General features: G+C 37.3%; 1 protein-coding gene across 9 annotated transcripts in view; it reads right to left on the reverse strand.

The window, feature by feature from the left end:
* LOC126920062 (regulator of G-protein signaling 9) overlaps nt 1–20,513 on the reverse strand; it is a 49,404-nt gene that overhangs the window by 1,941 nt on the left and 26,950 nt on the right. For 8 of the 9 annotated variants that reach the window (XM_050729967.1, XM_050729965.1, XM_050729966.1 and 5 more), the window contains exons 6-16: nt 13,890–14,006; nt 13,714–13,785; nt 13,201–13,395; nt 7,289–7,464; nt 7,059–7,132; nt 6,619–6,748; nt 6,240–6,461; nt 5,746–6,009; nt 3,702–3,758; nt 878–1,206; nt 28–661 (exon numbers count right to left, since the gene is read on the reverse strand). In XM_050729967.1, coding sequence (XP_050585924.1) covers nt 28–661; nt 878–1,206; nt 3,702–3,758; nt 5,746–6,009; nt 6,240–6,461; nt 6,619–6,748; nt 7,059–7,132; nt 7,289–7,464; nt 13,201–13,395; nt 13,714–13,785; nt 13,890–14,006 — 2,270 coding nt within the window. The remainder of the gene's footprint in view (nt 1–27; nt 662–877; nt 1,207–3,701; nt 3,759–5,745; nt 6,010–6,239; nt 6,462–6,618; nt 6,749–7,058; nt 7,133–7,288; nt 7,465–13,200; nt 13,396–13,713; nt 13,786–13,889; nt 14,007–20,513) is intronic. The other variant, XM_050729969.1, reaches the window with a different exon arrangement.

The following is a 20,513-nucleotide window of genomic DNA, read 5'->3' on the forward strand; positions in this document are numbered from 1 at the left end:
TTCAATACTAAATTTCCAAGTACTTACTCGTCTTCCCACGGACACACTTCGTTAACGTTATTGTCACGCTTTTGTTGAGGAGCTGGTTGAGTAACTGGTGCTAATTGATCATCCTGTTCAGTGTCCGGCTCCCAAACAGGAACAACCTGCGCCTCTTCCAGCGACTCCACCGTCTCCGTTTTTACTAGAGCGGAAATTGCCAAACTTTCTTCGGCTATAACTGCCGCCATTGCATCACCTTCGTCAGCCTCCAGCTTTTGCCTTCTTTCCTCGATTTCTATCTCTTCCTTTATTACCGGCGCACGATCGCCATTCGTTTTTTCCTCGACTTCAACCGTAGAATTGTCACTCGGTAGATCCCCTACGATCGCGCTAATGCTTATTAAGGGAGCCTTGGTTAAAGTTTTCGACGTCAGTTCCTCCTCGAGAGACTTTAACGTCGTACTAGTCTGAGACTCTTCGGTAATACACTTCCCTATCGTAGACACATCCGATCTGTCAGTTGTCATATGAGAATACTCGAACGAATGTTGTGGCGACGGATAATTACAAGACAAAATGGACGGCCGACTGATCTCTGACAGCTTCGTTCTTCCGCTAGTCGAGCCGATGGAATAATTTCGCGTTGTTATGCCAATTCGTTCGGTAGTCGTCATGCCGGCTGTATTACAAAATAACTATGATAAAAAGCTGCACGATTCAATTAATTATTCGTTCTAATACTTAAAAAATACGCATACGTATAATATCCCTCGCTTTTTATTATATTTAATCTAATTTTATCTTATCTTTGACAGTAGCGAAAATTTCGTTGTGAAAAGCGTCGTGGGAAGAATATACGCATAGCATAAACACAAATAGTTTATAAAATATTTACCTGTGCTGCTACTGTGTTGCAAACTACAGGACTTTCGAAGATGTTCAGAGACTTCCGCTACCACTAAACTGACATCAGACGAGGAACTACAGGAATCTAATTGCGATGAATTTTTCCGAGATGCGCGTGTAACCTCGATAGACTGTGACTGCGCGCTCAAATTATTGCCTTCTTCCGCTTGACTTTCAACCGACGACGTTACTCCAGATGATATTGGATGGTGTGATAGTGTGGTATCTATGGCGTGCTCTATACTCGGTCCTGGAACCACGTCCCACGGGCAAACGTCGTCCATAGGGCGAACTACCGCTTCCGATGTGCCAGCATCCCTGACAACATGAACTTTATTATATGATTTAGTTTTTATTTTTTCCTCTCGTTAATATACCACAACGTCTTTTCATTTTATTTCGATTCTTCCGATTTCGATATGTCGATAGGCCATGCAAATATGTAATTGTACCATCCAACGTACAAGAGGGAAATTACACGCGCTTTACAAAATTACATTCCTAAAGAGAAATCGTAATTGTCGTTTCTTTTTCGTTTCGAGTCGAAACACAGTTAGGCTTCTTTGAGGGAAGAAGGGCCGACTTCTCTCGGTAAGACGCGGGTAAAATACAATTGATGAGAATTCAATTATTTCAAGAAAATTAAGTTGAACTTGAAGTGCATTTCAAATTTCAAATTGCTGTTTATATATTGCATTATTTTCGATGAACTTGTAGAAAAGCTACTGCCTCTCCGATTTCGATCAATTTGAAATATGTTGCAACGCATTGAACGACCTTTTGCCATACATGTAATGAACGGTCGACTTTAATTTCTGAAATATTCGCAAAAAAACTGCCAATATCGCTACAGCAAATTCCGTCTATATTTGCGCATTCGTAACGCATGAGCGTATAATTAACAGCGACTGAACCGAAACTTAACTTCTACCTTTTATCTATAATATGTATACATAAAAGAGAGTTTGACGAGCTTGGGTAAAGCTTTGTGCACAACCGTATATGCGAAACTGTAATAAATGTCTGTTATAATTCAATTAAAAATAGATATTGCCAACGTATTGCGTTTGAGTTTTTATTCGGTTAGTTTTTTCAATTCAACCGCCACACCCTAAGACGGCCAATAATGTTTATGTAAAACAATAACAATTCTTTTATTTCATAAAATAATATCAATTATTCGGTGATCTATCATCTTTTATAATTAACACTCTGGGAAGCGACTGCTCCGACAACCATACAGCCCGAATCCCCGCGTGTTTTTCGACCAATATCTAATATATTAATAACGGTTTCGTATTATTCAAACATGTAATGTAAAAACACGTTCATAATAGTTCGTTTATAACATCCGTTGCTTTTTTTACTGTTTTATTTAGCAGTAGTTAACATTTTTATAGAATACCTTGAAATGTGTAAAACGCGAATTCACGTCTCCGGTCCTCGAGGTGTTAATTTGTTATTATTTTACGCAACCGTTGCCAGTCGCCTTGCGGCGCGGAGAAAATATTCAGCGGATTGAGAAAACTAATCCAAACCGAAACCCGATACATTGATGATACGTATTCATTTTCAACTGAATTATAACAGACACGATGAGATGTTAGCCTCGCATACGCAATCGTGAACGGAGTTTCAAGTTCACCCAATTCTCATTTATACGTACTATTAACAGAAGATAAGAGTTAGAGGTAAGTCGGATTTGAGCAACCGATGCTGACCCAAACGCTGACACAGGCGCATAACTATGGGCGGAATACACTGTAGTGGTACCGATCGTCTGTCGTGAATATCTCGGAAACTAAGACCGACCGTATTATGCACGTATATATAAGAAAAAGTTATTCAAAATGTTGAGCTTTACAACATATTGAAAACTCATTGAAATCGAAGAGGAGCTCAACCTAAATATCAGTTGTTGCCTATATTTTTGAAAATGTATATCGCTTGGATCGATTACACGAAAAACTGAAAATTCGCTAAATAATGTTTCGATAATTGGTGTTAACAGTGGAATCAAATAATAACGACGCGATCACATGATATTGGTTACACAAGATATTTTGATGCGTATAATAAACACCGTTTCGTAATAAAACAATACGATACCGAATAATAAAATGTTTAATTAAAAATGGACAAGACTTCAAATATAGATAAATCCATTAGTTATTATCACTGACATCGTAAACTTTTGTTATTAATTTGGTATTTTGCATCAAGATCAGGCGGAATATTTTGTAACTATTTATTGTTGGGCAAGTGGCAAGATTAAACGGTGCTACCGTATTGATAGATACGATAACAATAAATAATAACGAAAATGAGAATGAGAGATGGATATATATAACGTGATAGTGCCATAATAATGATAAAGCGAAAGACTAAAAAAAGACAGTTGAACGATAATACATATACATACATTTATATACATACTCGTATATGTATGTATGTACTACGTATATATGGTATATACTATATACGTATGGTATATACCATATATACGTGTATATATATATATATATAAAGAGAGAGAGAGAGAAGGAGAAAGATGTACTTAAAATACAGTAACGGAAGAAAATTTTAGGGAAAGATAGTCAAACTACATTAGCCTTAGTACATTGAGAATACGGAATATCGAAGAATGTTAGAAAACATCAACAGTATTGCATACATGAAATGTTTTTCACAAGTGCTAACATCGTAAAATAATACATTGAGTAACAGGGTTTATTATAAAAATTGAAATAAGTTAAGAGATTCGTATTCGCATACTTATGCAAGGAAACTATCAGGTTATTTCGAGGACTTACTGAACGCTATGCGGAATAGGCCTTGTTGAAATCTTTACGAGTCGAGCCAGATCTCCCCTGAAAACACCGCACCGATAAAACCTATCTTTCTCGCAAATTGATCATTTTTCTGGAAACAGGGATAATTTGTAATTCTATTTGCTTTTCGATCGTGCCACGAAGACAAATAGCGTACTAATAGTTTAGAAAATAAGATAAAGACAGCAATTTCGATGTGTTTCAAGTTTAAACATACATCGAAGATAGGTGGAGCGAATTAACCCCATAACATATAGTATCGTGTGAAAAACGTGATGCGTTGATGTTATTGATTTATTATTTATTTCGCGATAATAAATCTTTTTCGTGCAATGATCAATTGGTTGTAATTATTTATCAAATGTTTTGCAAAATAAAATTAGTTGTATCCAACGCATGCATTTATATATCAAAGGCATATACGATTTGCACAACTTTGGAAATCAAATTCACAAACCGTGAAATGGCTCGACGTGTCACCGACCTTTGTTTGTGGCACGCGCTATTGGAACTTAAATCGGAAGGCAAGGGGCTAATTTCTTAAACGTTCGACACGTTTTCTAAACGTGTATTACTGATTTTATTTTACTTGTACGCTCTTTAATAGAAGTTACTAAGAGAAGAGCTTTCTTAAACTTCGATTCCATTATATTTCTCTTCATACATATTTACTTTGACGTATTTACTTTGACAAATTTTATCCGCGAGACAATCGGGTTTGTTATAGGATGGCTATAATTTATAAGTTATTAGTTATAAGTTAAAATAAGATATATATTTAAATTTGATATGATTTTTATTATATAAACGTAATATATGCTTATGACAGTAGTGTGATACTCAGTGAGGATTTGAAATGATTTAACACGACGATTTTACTTTCCTATAAATCTTTTATACATAGTATCGCACACATACTGCTATATATGTATAGAGTGTATGTAAACGACCACCCTAGCGGGATTCTATATGTTTGTGATGGTGGGACATTTGAAAACAAAAGTACGTGCAATGTTGTCCTTGGCCTTGAATTTCAAGGCCGATCTCCTTTTTCTTACATGTTGTTTCGTCTCATAGATTCTTCGATAAAAGCACGCATGTAACGTTACAGTTAAATCTGTTTCGTACTTCATATCATTTTGGATATATCATAGAACAACAGTAGTTTACGCTATTTTAATAATATATTATTTCTATTAAAATATTTCCGGAACTAATGGTTTTCAACATGAACAACTTAATACTTCTCTATATGGAATAACGAAATGCATCAATCAGTACATTAAAAAATGTAATTCCATTTAAAGAAACATAGTTGACTTTCATATATCCTTTACGTAGACATATGTGGACCACCTGCGATAACATAAAATCGTCTTTTCTTCGCGTCATTCAACTTTTGTTTCGTAAACGTTCTTCATAATACGTAATTCGAAATTAAGAAGTTAGATACTTCGTTCTATTTAAGGTAAGCTATGTCAGTTAAGGTGCTAAAAAACAATTTCCCGTTTCTTCATCGATATCGCGTTATTTATTTCCTATCCGACTGCAAAATGTAAACATACCGTAAATAATGTCAATTTACGAACCAATGGAGCTCTAAAATCACTTTCTCAGGAGAGCGATCGAATTGCAAGCTATGGCTCTTATGACAAATTTGGTCCTTATGAGAAATTCAGAGTGAACGATAATTTTGCACATACTATTTATCTACAAATGCCCACCGATCCAGAAGCGTAGAAGCCAGCATTTTTATACGTCTCATACATTTTTTCACCTTTTATAGTTTTGGTTTCTCTAGTTTCGATGAAATCATTATCATCGTAACGAATATATTTCTCACATTTATTTACTTATGTGTAACGAAACAAACAAAAAATTAAACCGTCATAGAAATTTAAAAATGGCAACATAGAGACGAAAATAAAGATAAGATTAATAGAGAATAAGGAGTGCAACAAAAGCAACATAGAGAGAAGAGCATGTATATTATCGTTCTTCAAAAAATATTAAATCTTTCGTTTACCTATATGGAATATCGGTGAGGTTCGACTGACTGTGAGAATGTGGCACTCTGGGCATCGAAGTTGTATCCCGAACACCACAGACGGCTAACTCGTGAGCAGATCCAGATAGACTCCGATCGCTTCCCCTTCGTTTACTACCGCTTGCTGCACTACCTGCAGCATGGTGCTGCAAAGTGCTGGTCGTTGGAGTCGGAGTCGAAGTCGAAATCGAAGTCGAAGTCGAAGAAATTTTCTTCTTTGTTTGTCCACCAAAGCTAAAAAACCTACGGAATACCATTGAATAAACGGAATTGTAATATATCGATACCACACAACCATATATATATATATATATATATATATATATATATATAATACTATTAATAGTAGTCAGTAGTAATTGAAAGATATCGTAGATGACGCACTTCGATCAATTCTGGAGTAGAGGTCAAGAAGAAAAAATAGGAAATATATAGAGGATAGAATTGCTACTAAAATTACTACTAAGTCGTACCACTTTTTTTGCAAAGGTTGCACACCGGCAGCTAAGGTATTTCGATATTGATCCGAACGAATAAATCTAGGATAACAATCCTTTTTCAGAAGTAGCGTATACACATGTTCAGCGGCGGAATCAAATATAAATCGATTTGGATTTCTCATTTCTTGATGTACTTTTTCCATTGTCTTTCCATCTATGTTTATTTCGCAAGGTGCTCCGGGTGCCAGGAATTCTCTAGAATATATTCCATCCATCATTTTCTTGCTATATGTATATCATTATACGTCTATATATTGTACATACGAGTATGCCATTCAATGAAATTTTCACTTTTCGCGAATCAACTAAGAGAAAATATTTGATAATATATAATATAATATGTGATACGTACTTGAAGATTTCGTTGACTTTGTCGGGTATTTGTGCTTGAAAACTATGTCTCAAATCTTTAACTGCTAACCAAAATCGTATATTTTCATGACTATATTCTTTCCTCAAATAATTTGTGAACTCTTGCAAACCTACGATAGAACGTGTAAAATCAAAACGCAATTTTCAAACGTTGATTATTCGATTACTTATGATTAATATTTTTCAGGCTTTCCTACCATTGCTGACTAACATTCTTACTTATGTTTGTTGCTATTGTCATATATTTTGTATATCGAGTTCTATATACGTAAAAGAATTAAAAGCTATAAAAAAATTTCAAAATAGTCGTTGATAATTGACATAAGTTATTTTTGTTATTACGTACAAACGCATCTGCAATATACATATATCGTAGGTATGAATACGTATCTATTCAACGAAAAAATTCCAAATATTCACCAGTTGGGTCAGACATTAACTCTTCCATTGATAATGCCCAGCGCTTGACGCGTTTTTCCGTAGGAAGATCCACCCTGCGCATAACAAATTACACAAATAGGAAAGAATTTAAATCGTGTTTTGCGACACAACAAGCATCTTCGCTGCGATGATCGCATGCTTTACCGTGAAGCGTACATATACGTGTGTATACTTGTATGAGAAATTTTAATTATGTTTAGAATACCAACACAGGACTGTTTAGCTGCCAAAATGTTTGATCGTCGGTGATCCATGGGTTTGAAGGTTGTGGCTGTATAAACATCGGATCGTACTCCACGTATGTTTCAAAGTATGATTTTAAATTTTCAATCGCAGCCGAAACCTTTATCCTTGTACGCGTTAAACTGTTCTTTAAAAGGGCCACCTAGTATTAAAAGAAAAGAATAATATGTGTATCGTTACTAAAATATACGTGTAATATATTTTCAGTATTATAATGCATTACTAGATGTTAAAATTAGGTGAGACAAAGCGTAACATCTCATCTATCTGAATTCATTGAAAATCACCCCTTGTTTCTCTCTGTAGATACACGGTATACTTATAGTCATATTCTAGAGTCCAAACAAATACGCGTAGTCGAATAGCGGGCATGGTAAATATCTATAAAAGTCCTCGACCAGCAACTTTCACCGATGGTATCGACACGCGACGTGACGAATCGTCTACGGGGCCACAGTTGCGGTCCGAGTGCATTATCACGCGTGTTTTTTCGCGCATCGGTGTCTCCCGAACGGGACAGAGTTGCGCTGGCTTGTTTCCGTTCTATTCCTTTCTGGGAACTAATGTTCGTTATTTACTAATATTACTTAATACAAATTTGAAAAGAGTCGACAGCCGATTTCGGCCGAGGGCAAATTCTTTATACGTTTAAACCAATACCGATGCTTCGTTTCAAAAGGAATGGTATCGCTGACAAGCGACACTACCAAATGCCACTCGCCGATTCTTCTAAAACCGTGCACGTACGTATGTAACACATCAAAAAATGTTAGACACGAGCTTTTTTATTTCGGCTCATAAAGCTTTTGAAGGTTAGAAAAAGCCTACACAGGATGTCGACATTACGCAAAGCAATTTTCTCTGTTTATATTATCTTTGATTTTAACTTGTCGTTTCAAAATCTTGGCAATAAACCCATAAACCCAAATCTCGCAAATCCGAAACTCACAAACCTAAAGTCGATAATACCAAAATCCATAAACTCATAACTCCAACTTCATAAGCACAAAACCCAAAGTCTAACATTGTTGGTTTCTTATTTTTATGTATTTTTTTAAGGTAGTGAGGAGTAATTGGGGTGAAAAAGTATTTTATATAAATAGAATCGGTGCATAGAGCACATCTGATAATGGCAACATCATTACAAAACTTACTTTGCGTACTACAATTTTTCAAGCAATATTCTACACGCAATATTCTTACATTTATCTGGTTTTTCTGTAATATATTCGCCATTTCATCAAGCGTACTTAGAGACACGTTCACAAATCCTGACGATGCAAATTTGATATGAATCGATGATTGAATTTTTAGAGCGTTATTTCTCACTTGTAAGTTGCAGCGTCATAGTTGTGCAGAGGGATGAAATCTGAAAGTTTTTAAAAAAATTGTTCCATAGTCTGAAGATAAACACAAATTGACAGCTTGATAGATATTTTTCTCTACGATGGGTCTTGTCACTTGTCTCTTGCGACATTATCAGCAAAGGAAATTTCAAGATTCCAGCTACTGCTACGATACTTCGGATAAAATGTTTTTTTTTTTTTTTTTTTTTATTTATTAAAATTCACATTTTGTCCAATTTGGACATTTGGTGGAATTTTTTAACCGTTAAATTAGCATGTTGGTGGCTACCCCCAGCGGGGTATCATCCTCGTGTTTGATAGGTTATGTCCTTTATAAAGTCTGCTGGGTGCTTCCTTTTTAGTCTTCTGTCCATGTTTATGGTTTTGTATGTTTCCGCAGCTAACCGGTTTGGGTGTGCGGATAAAATGTGTAAATAAATGTGAGTTTGATACTTCAGAGATCGAGCTAGATATTCGACAGTTACGGCGTAAGTTGGATTGAAAAGTAGGGCGCGAATAGGAAAAAATTGCTTAAAAACGATGTTGACATCTCGGAGCCGTTTTCCAACTATCAAACAGTTTATGAGCCCAAATAACTAAACACGTGTCTAATGCTTTTTGATGTACTACAAGAGTGCGCAGTTTTAGGAGAATCGGAGAGTGGCACTTTGATAGAATAACGTGCGAGATGAATAAAACGCGGTGCTGCTCACATAGATTTATTGTAGTATCGTGGACAAAAGGCCTAAGATATCGGCCGAACCGTATACAATGTTGCGAGAACCGCGGTGTCGTTGGGTACAGCAATGTATCGTCGATCTTTTCAACTGAACAGTTTCGTCTAAAAGGCCTACGTGACCCTGGTCACGAGCGCTTTCGGGACACGTGCGCTATAGGGCGGGGAAAAAAACAAAAGAGACGCTAAAGACAATGTTAGTTAAGACGCAGGCGAGAACGAACGCAAAAGGCGCGCAGTATGAGTTGAGAAGCGAGAGCGTGCGAGTGCAGATGCCGAAGACGAGAGTTGTAGAGTTGCTAGCGTTGTAGAGAGATCGAGTTGTTAGTTATAGAGTTGCGAGAGTGATTTGAACGGAATAAGACTTTTGTGTTTTAGTTCAAGTTGAACATTTATCGTTCTCTGTCCAATTAATCTCTGTTATTTTTATTAATCTTAATAAATAGCATTAGGAGAATTTTACAAATCTAAATCATCCTAATCCTATCCTTTTTCGATACTACAATTGGGGGCTCGAGCCGGGATTGAAACCAGACAGAGAACGACACGTTTAACGGAACTAATTGTGCTGAAAAAAAAAGAGTTGAAAATGGCAAATTGTGAAGAGGAACAGTTTTCGACTGAAGAGGTTTCGACGCTGGAGGAGCTAAGAAATAAGCTCGCAAGTCTGAATCTGCCGATATCAGGCTCGAAGTCAGTGCTGATGGCCAGGCTGAACCGAGCGTATAAGGCTGGTCAATCAACTTCGAAGGAATCGAAGCGCGATGAGGAATCGGTAAATCAGCGAAACCTAAGGAGTGGGCAGAGAGCTGAGCGCGATCAGGATGGAGACGAAGACCTCGAGAAGCTGAGGACGAAGGAGTTGAGAGCGCGCCTCGCTAGCTTGGGGTTAAAGGTCACAGGGAGAAAATCTGAACTACGCGCACGGCTACAGGCGGCCCTGGAAGGAGACAACGTATCGTCGGAAGAAGAAAGCGACGACGAAAGTGACAATGAAAAAGATGAGAGAGACGTGATGAAACACGAAGGAGGTACGCGAGCGATGTGCTCGGACCGTGATAAACATCACCGGCTGAAGAGAAGTACACCAGTTACGAGCTTGAGGTTTTGGCCATCGTGAAAGCGCTGAAGAAATTCCGTGTCTACTTGCTCGGCATTCCATTCAAAATCGTTACAGATTGTCAGGCGTTCGCGTTAACAATGCGGAAAAAGGACTTGTGCGTGCGCGTCGCGAGGTGGGCGATCCTCCTAGAGGAGTTCGATTATAAGGTGGAGCATAGGCCCGGGACCAGTATGATGCATGTCGACGCGTTGAGTCGAAACCCCCTACCCGAGGTCATGCTAATAGACGAAGACGAACGAGGGATTGTCGTACGTTTGAGAGAAGCGCAGTTGCAAGAGGATGACCTGCGACAGATCCGAGACAACATAAAGCAGTACGAGGCCGACGGGTACGTCTTAAGAAACGAACTTTTGTATCGAGAAGTAGAAGACACACCGCTATTGGTCGTGCCGAAGTCGATGCAAACCCAAGTGGTCCGACGAGCTCACGAACGTGGCCATTTCGGCGTTACCAAAACAGAGGCGTTGGTAAAAAGGGACTACTGGTTCCGGGGAATGCGCGAGAAAGTGGAAAGGGTGGTGCGGAGTTGCATCGACTGTATCCTTGCGGAGAGAAAGCAAGGGAAGAAGGAAGGGTTGCTAAATACCATCGACAAGGGAGAATTGCCGTTCGACACGTATCACGTCGATCATATTGGACCGTTACCCACTACAAAGAAAAGCTACCGGCATATCTTCGTAGTGGTCGATGCTTTCACCAAGTTCGTCTGGTTGTACCCCACCAAATCAACGGGTTCTGCAGAGGTTATCAGCCGCTTGGAAAAACAGTCTGTTTGTTTCGGGAATCCGCGAAGGATCATCTCTGACCGTGGGACGGCGTTCACAGCTGGTGCTTTCGAGGACTATTGTAGCGAGGAAGGCATAGAGCACGTGCGAACTACAACTGGAATTCCGCGGGCCAATGGTCAGGTAGAAAGAGTAAACCGGATACTTATCCCGTTGTTGACGAAGTTATCTGCACCAACGCCAGGCGAGTGGTTCAAGCACCTGGAGAAAACTCAAAAATACCTCAACGCAACACCCAGCAGAAGCACTAGCGTTACTCCGTTCCAGTTGCTGTTTGGCACGCGGATGAGAATGCGGGACGATCCGCAGATGAGGCAGTTAGTTGAAGATGAATGGGTCGCAATGTTCCAGGAAGAACGGGATCAATTGCGTGAAATAGCAAAGAGACGGATCGAGGAGCTTCAAACCCGCAATAGACAAACGTTCAACAAGAGACGCAAGAAGGCGACAGTCTACAAAACAGGAGATCTGGTGGCGATCGAGAGGACGCAAGGCGGTCCTGGGTTAAAGCTGCATTCAAAGTTCCTTGGGCCGTACCGTGTGGTGAAAGTCCTGCGAAATGACCGTTACGTAGTGCAACGAGAAGGCGAACACGAGGGACCGCGCACGACTTCCACCGCAGCCGACCACATGAAGTGGTGGAACATTGGTGTTAGTGATGATAGTGAGAACAGTGATGAGCACATCTGAGGGCAGATGTGATTTGTCAGGAATGGCCGAGTGTAGTATCGTGGACAAAAGGCCTAAGATATCGGCCGAACCGTATACAATGTTGCGAGAACCGCGGTGTCGTTGGGTACAGCAATGTATCGTCGATCTTTTCAACTGAACAGTTTCGTCTAAAAGGCCTACGTGACCCTGGTCACGAGCGCTTTCGGGACACGTGCGCTATAGGGCGGGGAAAAAAACAAAAGAGACGCTAAAGACAATGTTAGTTAAGACGCAGGCGAGAACGAACGCAAAAGGCGCGCAGTATGAGTTGAGAAGCGAGAGCGTGCGAGTGCAGATGCCGAAGACGAGAGTTGTAGAGTTGCTAGCGTTGTAGAGAGATCGAGTTGTTAGTTATAGAGTTGCGAGAGTGATTTGAACGGAATAAGACTTTTGTGTTTTAGTTCAAGTTGAACATTTATCGTTCTCTGTCCAATTAATCTCTGTTATTTTTATTAATCTTAATAAATAGCATTAGGAGAATTTTACAAATCTAAATCATCCTAATCCTATCCTTTTTCGATACTACATTATCATTATCCACAATGCCCAATTCAAACCTGGCCAGTGGTAAATAATATCGATTTTGCTCGTACTATGCGTATCGAACCATGTTCGGTATTCGACTATCTCTTTGGACTTTGTCCGGACAAAACCGACAGCGTGCGTCCTGCAGACTACGCTCGTAACACATACACAAGTTCTATTATATATGTACAAACGAAATATGAAATGTTTTTAATAGACTTTAAGACTAGGACAGACGGACGTTTTATACGTGTGCCGCGTGTTGCACGTCGTGCTTTCTCCACCGAAGTAGGAACTGTGCGTTGTAATGCAACTGATTACGCGAGGGTGAAACACGCTCTGACACGGTCGCAAAACGCCACCTTGTCACGGAAAACGAAACATGCCGACCAGGCGATACAATTTTTAACCGGGGTCTAACAAGCAGCGTGTAAAACGCCCGTGTAATCGTAATCTAAGAACGCTGCGCTGACTAACGTCGGACGATATAAATTAACGTATATAGTAATCGTTTATATTGTATAACCAGAAATTCGAAAACACATGGCACAGGACACAAACACAGCGCACAAGGAGGTGATTAAAACCGTGTAGCTTTAATTTAATTACATATATCTAAAATAAGATAACGGGATTAAAAGAAAGTATTTACCTCGCGTTGCAGATCGGTTAAAGTGCGTTTACGTGATGGAGGACGTGAAAGTCCAGGACGAAAACGTGTAGGTACGGGTGCTACTTCAAGACTACTTAGACAACCGGGTGGTGGCCTGTAAACTCTCCAAAATGCTCGTTCTTGAGAATCGCTTACTATTTTATCCCCCTTTTTTCGCTCCTTCGCTAAGCGGACCTGAATACACAATGTTATATCTCAACGAGTTACACGCTCAAACGTATAATGTTTTGATTAGGTACAAGGAAAATATAATTAACGAAATACAGAAATATAAAAATAGAGGAAAGTACTAGAACGTATTTTCCTAAAGATCAATCCAACTAACAAAATCGAATTTTTGTTGCTTTGCGATAAATCTAAGATAACCGTGTTTTAATATGAGTATAATTTGTGTAATATTAACGCGATGCAATATCAAATTGTTACAACTGTTTGTTAAATTTCAGTTAAATCAGCGAGAAAAGATAAATTACGACGACGATAATTATTCACCTGTTCTTCGGCTTGTAGTTGTATAATATCCCATTTGTTTTGCAAATTCCTACGTAGGCTGTTCAAAGCTTCCTAAGAAGATGTGATAAGTTAGATATTTGCCAAAACTATAGGATATATGTAATACATATTACATATCAACTATTTACAGAATAAAATCATACAAATTTACATACAATTTCATAATCTTCAAGGGCATGTCGCTGCTTGTTTCTTAAAGTTCTTTTAGCCAGATAAATAGCATATTCCACATTATCGGGGATTCTATGTTGCCATGGCCAATAACATGGTGTCTATTTATTAAATTAAAAAAATGATATATTAATGATTTGGAAAATGAATATACACGAAAGCTATACTATTTTTCTGCGTAATTTATTTATTACTATTGCTGCTTATTCTCAAGAATATTAAACTTAAACGTCTACTTGAATTTAATATAACGTGGATACTCGGTGACAATTTCATTAATGTTATCACACGATTGAAAGGAAAAGCCGAAAAATGCAAAGTAGTATCTAAGATTTTGATGTAACTGTAAAAAGCTACTTCCTCTCCGATTTCGATGATTTTTCAATGTGTTGTAAAACTCAATATTTTGGGCAACCTTTTCCTGTACATGTAACTGTCCCTCGGCAATAATTTTCAAGATATTCGCAAAATGCTATCTATACCACTGCAGTGAATTTTTTCTATAATAATTGAACGTCCGCGGCAGCGTATGCGTTTATATTAGTTGCCAGCGGTCGGACAGAATGATTTGGTCGAAACTTAAAATTTGTCCACTATTATACAAACGAGGATGGGTCAAGCTTGAGTAAAGCTGTGTGCGCAACAACATATGCGAGGCTATAAGAAATGTGTTATAATTCAATTAAAAACGAATATCGTCAATATATCGGGTTTAGCTTAATTTTTCAATTTTCATTCTTTTATTACGTAAAATAATATCAATTATTGATTCGCCTATTACATATTTTTGCAATTACGAGGCTTGCAAATTGAAGATCTAATCCAAAGCTAAACTCGATATATCGATCGAATTCATTATTGATTCAGTTATTGCGGATATTCTTTACAGCCTCGTACGTGCAATTGTGTAGGGGGCTTTAAGTTCGCGAAACTTATACTATACACATGTATATATCATTGTATAAAAAAAAGAGAAGCGGCCGACAACCACTACTAACGCGCATAACTGTTACAGAAGCACAATTGTGCACAATTGATACGAAATGCGAGTACCTGAAAAACTATAGTCGACCAACAGTTACATATAGAGAAAAATTTATTCGAAATGTTGACTTCTACGACATATCCAAAAACCATAGCAATCAGAGAGCTAGTAACTTTTCTACTGTTTCACGAAACATTATCGCATGTCATTCTGAATTAAAAGCCATGTATGCATTAGTAATTTAAATTTATCGAATTTATCGAAAATATTACTACACACAGTGACTTTCAAAAATATTTCAAAAATATAAACACTTCGGTATGACTATACTTTACTAATTTATAGCTCGATATGTCGATCGTTTCTAGAGCAATCGCCCTGGTCATTTCTTAAATAATAAACCGTATATATCAATATTAGTAAAAACATATAATTTATTTGAAAAATTCACGTATGTTACATAATAAAAATTATTAAAAGAAATAATACCGTATTTTCGTTTATCTCCAAAATATACAAACACGTTTTGTATTTCTCCGTTTGTCTCCTTCTGGTAGCTCAATATTCCAAGAAAATAAAACCGTTAATACCGTTTACAAACAGAATTTTTTACACATGTATTTTGTACGCCCATACCTTCTCACTACTCTTTGGTAACGACTGTTATTTTGTCCAAAATGAATCGCAAATAAAAAATACGACATTTCATACGCGGCAACTTGTAATTTTTCACCGAGAAAAGCGGAAAATCTACGATGAAACGGATGCTATGCTTGGTATGAGCAGGTACCGTCACGGATATCGTTCAACGATTTCATTTCGAGAATCGCATTGAATCTACTCCGCAAACTGAAAGATCAAGTTTTAAGTACGAGAGATAATTATTCGAAAAGCGAAAGAAAATCAGCGAATAAGTACTCTGAAAATAGTTAGTGAGCTATTAGATGAAAGATCCAAAAAAATTTCGGCCGAAACAGTTGGGAAAACGTTAAGGCAAGCTGGTTATAACGGAAAAATAGCGAGAAAAAATCGTTCATCAAGGAGTCGAACAGTTTTCTTCCAAACACCTTTACAATTCCGACGGAAGAGCTATAGTGTTGCGAAAATCGAATAAAGAATAAAGAAAAAAGGATATGGAGTTGGAAATTTGATGTTCATTGACAACACTATGGATAAAAATCTTTACTTAACCATATTTAAGAACAATTTAGTTTAAAATGTCGTAAAAACGGGGGTAAATAATAGTTTTAAGTTTTATCAAGACAACGACCTCAAGCTAAGACACATATTGTCCAAGAGCGTTCATATAAATGTAATCGTATAAATGCCCCAAAATTCTTCATCCCTTATCACAATCATCGGACCTTAATCTTATCGAGAATTCATGGGATGAACTGATTAGAAAAATTTGGGAAACCCCAATTTCTTCAATAGCCGAATTAAAACAAAGACACGAAATTGAATGGCCGTGTATTATTAGAATATTAAAGAAATATTTTAAATGACATTTCAAACAGATTAAAACATGTTCCGAAACAAAATTATTTTAACTCAATTAACTTGATTATACTAAATTATACTAAATAAGGTTAACTAAATATATTAAGTCGATAGAAGTAAACAGCGACAAATGTACGGAATTCCTTTCAATAATCTTTATTATATAATGTACGTAAATTTTTCAAATAAATCATATGTTTTTACTAATATTAATATACGATCCATCATTTAAAAAATAACCGGGCCGCCTACTTTATAAACAACCGAAATATCGAGCCATAAAGCTAGTCCTATCATAATGCTGAATATTTTTGAATGTCATTGTACCTATAGATACGTAGAAAAATACAATCCTGTTCTTGATATTTGTAACGTTAAGATATCTGTTCGTAGATCACGTTAGCGTTCTGTGTTGAGCTTTTAAATACAAAAAGTTTCATACGTAGGAATACATGTTCAGAAACACGTGTACGATAAAATAAAAAAGAAGTTCGTAATTATCGATATTTTATCAATCTCGTCGATTTCGATGATTTTTGAGAATGTGGAAATCAGACATTTTGCACAACTTTTTCCCGTATATGAAACCGCCCCTAAGGCCTCAGTTTCCGAGATAATCGCATGAAACTGTTGCATAAAACTACTATAATGAATGCTCGCAATTGTGCATTCGTTACAACGTATGAGTACGTACGAGTTAGTGTTGCCAAACGTCATACGGCGGCGGGATAAAATAACGCCTACCCCAAACCTAATTCTTATCTTTTGTTTGTAGTCTATATAAACGGAGGCTGAACAAAGCAGCAAACACGCTGGCCGTATTTGCGACTGTATCACAGATAAACGTACTATTGACGTATCTTCTTGTTATGTTTGGGTCAAATGCTATTTTATATTTTATAAACGAAGATATATTTTTAAAATAGAAGTATTTAATAAAAGTTCATTCGTCTGTTACAGTCGGATCATATTATGTTTGGCACTGTATCGTTTAGTTAGGCCGAAACGGTCGATCATTAAACGCGATTGACACAAATGAAAAACGGCCGATGCCAATCTGCGATGAGACTGCTTCAGATGCAGCCGTGTACGGCGGTACGGCCCTGGAGATCCCGTCTCAAGGCAACCGGCAACCAATGTTGACGTATATGCTGCAACGAATGCACGATTATAAACAAAATTCACTGTAGCTGTACCGACGATACTTTATGAAATTCTGTAGTAAGGCCTAGCGGCGGCTATACATGTGTATAAGAAAAGTTATTTAAAATGTTGATTTTTACAGCATACTCAAAAATCATCGAAATCGGTCAGCTGGCTGAGATATAGTTATAGTTAAAGATAGTTATATATAAAAAACTTTACCATTTAAGCATGCCTCTTCGTTGAGATTTACCTCGAAGCATCCTGTCAAACTAAGTTTTACGCAATGCAAGCTGAGTCTCATGAAACCTGTTTCTAAGTGTAGTATAAACATCTACCAGACAATGAAATATCATTTCTATGCGGAAAAAATTTGTAAATTTTTAGGTATCTGTGATAAAAAAAGACCATCTCAAAGAATTAGCTGATTACCAGTATTATAATATCGGGTTTAGGCTCATTTTAATCAGGAAAATGTTAACAATGTGTTAATGGTAATTAAAAAAAATGTTTAATAAAAATATTTCTCCGTTCCATTAGTGTTTTGTTTCACCGATACGAAGGCGAAACGAGCAGTCTCGTTGTGCGACCGTTTCAAGAGGCCGAGATAAGGTCACACAGGTAGGGATGACAGAACGATGGTAAAGATTGATTATATGCATAAACAGAGCAATCTCACCGTTCTCGTTTTTGACGAGAGACCAGAAGCGGATACGAGACCAACCGACGTATCTCGCCGACGAATAAACGAAAGGCACCTGCCGAAACACAACCCGTCGCCGATCTTATTTCGGGCACTCGAGACATTGAAAATTTCATTAACGCATTGTTGACATTTTCCCGATTGAAATGAAACCAAACACAATATTATTATATTGTCAATTTTTTATTAGCCAATTTTTTCATTCGTTTTCTTTCTTCACGCGGTGTTTCTTGCCTTTCAATACACCCATCTATTGCTATACTTAACAATCGCAACTTTCTTTTCGCATAGAAATGCGAAATTGCTCGAAAGCTGTCCATACTACTCGTTATATCGTAGATAGATCTCATGCGATCCGGCTCGCCTCGCGCCAAACCTTGTTTGGAAGCATGACTGATGGCGAATTTTATTCTTTAGGGCCTGCTTTATGCGTGAATACATTATCACTATATACCGATTTATCAGTGCAATGTGATACTTTTAATCTGTCTGTAGACATATATAGTTATAACGTATAGCAACGGTATATACGAATAAAATTCAGTCGTTAAATATTTTGTTCTCCAACAGTAATACGATGCAACTATATTTTATAACATACCATATTAATATCGCAACATCTAGATCTAGATATATATGAATTCTCTTTGTTTAGAAATAGAGAAAAGAAAAAAGGATTATCATGTACCGTAAAAATATATTCTTTAAAATCGTATCTGAAATATTTGTCAAGACTGTCAATCAGTGTGCGCGAGATGCCTTTTCGTAAGAAAGGAATTATGTATTATGTTTCTTCGTCGCATCTTCGCAACTGGCAAGAAAAGCTGTTAATCTATCACGAGATGTAATGGAAGTTTTAATAGAACGATGCAGTTCCGATGCAGGTCCATCTATCTGATATCGATGATTTTTTAGCATGTTTTATTATATTATATTTGAGCAACCTTTGTTATACGTGTAACAGAAAAACCTCGCGAGTTTATATATATAAACTTATCGTGGTACGAGCTGGTAATATAATCACGTCCGTAGATAAACTTAACCGTACACGGTGTAAGTCCCATATATATATATATTATCCCTTTGCGCTCGAGGACTTTTTTATTCAGGCGAAGTAGCAACTCGAGATGATTTAGCGCATATGTGACGCGTGACTTATAGATAACGTAAAATGATTAATTAACTAATTAACTAATTAACTTACGAAAACATTATATTCTAATAATTTATCTATATTTACATCTTTGGAAATATGACTTCTTCGTGAAATATGAGTTCTTCGTCATTTGAGCTAATTTCACATCCGAAAACCACTTTTTTAGAACTGCTAAACTATAATAGTTTTGCCATGATCGTCGAATCCGTACTAACGTCGACGACGTTTTCAAAACCATAGTTTCGGAGGGATTTGAGATTAAATATTTCATCTCCATTTTAAAGTGTAACACTTTACACCTCCTAACAAAGAACATAAAGAACTAAAGAATCTATTTACGGACCAATACTGCGCTGTCTTCAATTGGAGATGTCGAACTCAGTCGCCTCTCGAGTGCAAAGGGTTATATGTATATGTGTGTGTGTGTGTGTGTGTGTACATATTTATAATATAGTATAAGTTTATATTTATCACACACTCACATATGTATATGTATGTTTATAATAGTGCAAATTGCATCAACAATAATTTTTTTAGTCAAGATATGAAAATAGCTAAAGTTTTATGCGTATTGTATACCGTAGCAGATAAAAAGTCAGGCACACATTTTCATTCGCAAAATGGGAATCATGAACATTAATTTAAGCCCTATTACGTCCTTGTATTGAGTGACTTGCCTATGCAAGAACTACCTATAGTTCGCAGTAAAAAGTCAATCTGTTTATGATCTGTCGGTTAGTGGAAGAGGGTTGAGGTCTGACACACTAAGATATTTTATTACTAATTGCACTCGATAGTACGACCCAATTAAATTTCTTGTACACTGTGACGTACGAATAAAGTTGTAAAGACTGATCGAAATTTGCTGTATTTAACTATATAACGGCAGGTTGTGTTCGGGCAGAACGGGCTGTGTTTATTTGTCAGTGAGATATTATCTGGCCTCGTGGCCATTTTTAGTCTCCTGTCTTCGGCGGGGTACGGTGAGACTGCTTTGTTTATATCATCAGACTTCGTCGCCATTTTATCATCCCTGTTCCCGTAACTCGAGCGTTCGAGAGGGATCTCGCAGCGAAGCCGCACATTTCGCCTTCGCATCGATGAGATAACACTAACGCAAC

The sequence above is a fragment of the Bombus affinis genome, chromosome 9, assembly GCF_024516045.1.
Source record: "Bombus affinis isolate iyBomAffi1 chromosome 9, iyBomAffi1.2, whole genome shotgun sequence".
Taxonomy (NCBI): domain Eukaryota; kingdom Metazoa; phylum Arthropoda; class Insecta; order Hymenoptera; family Apidae; genus Bombus; species Bombus affinis.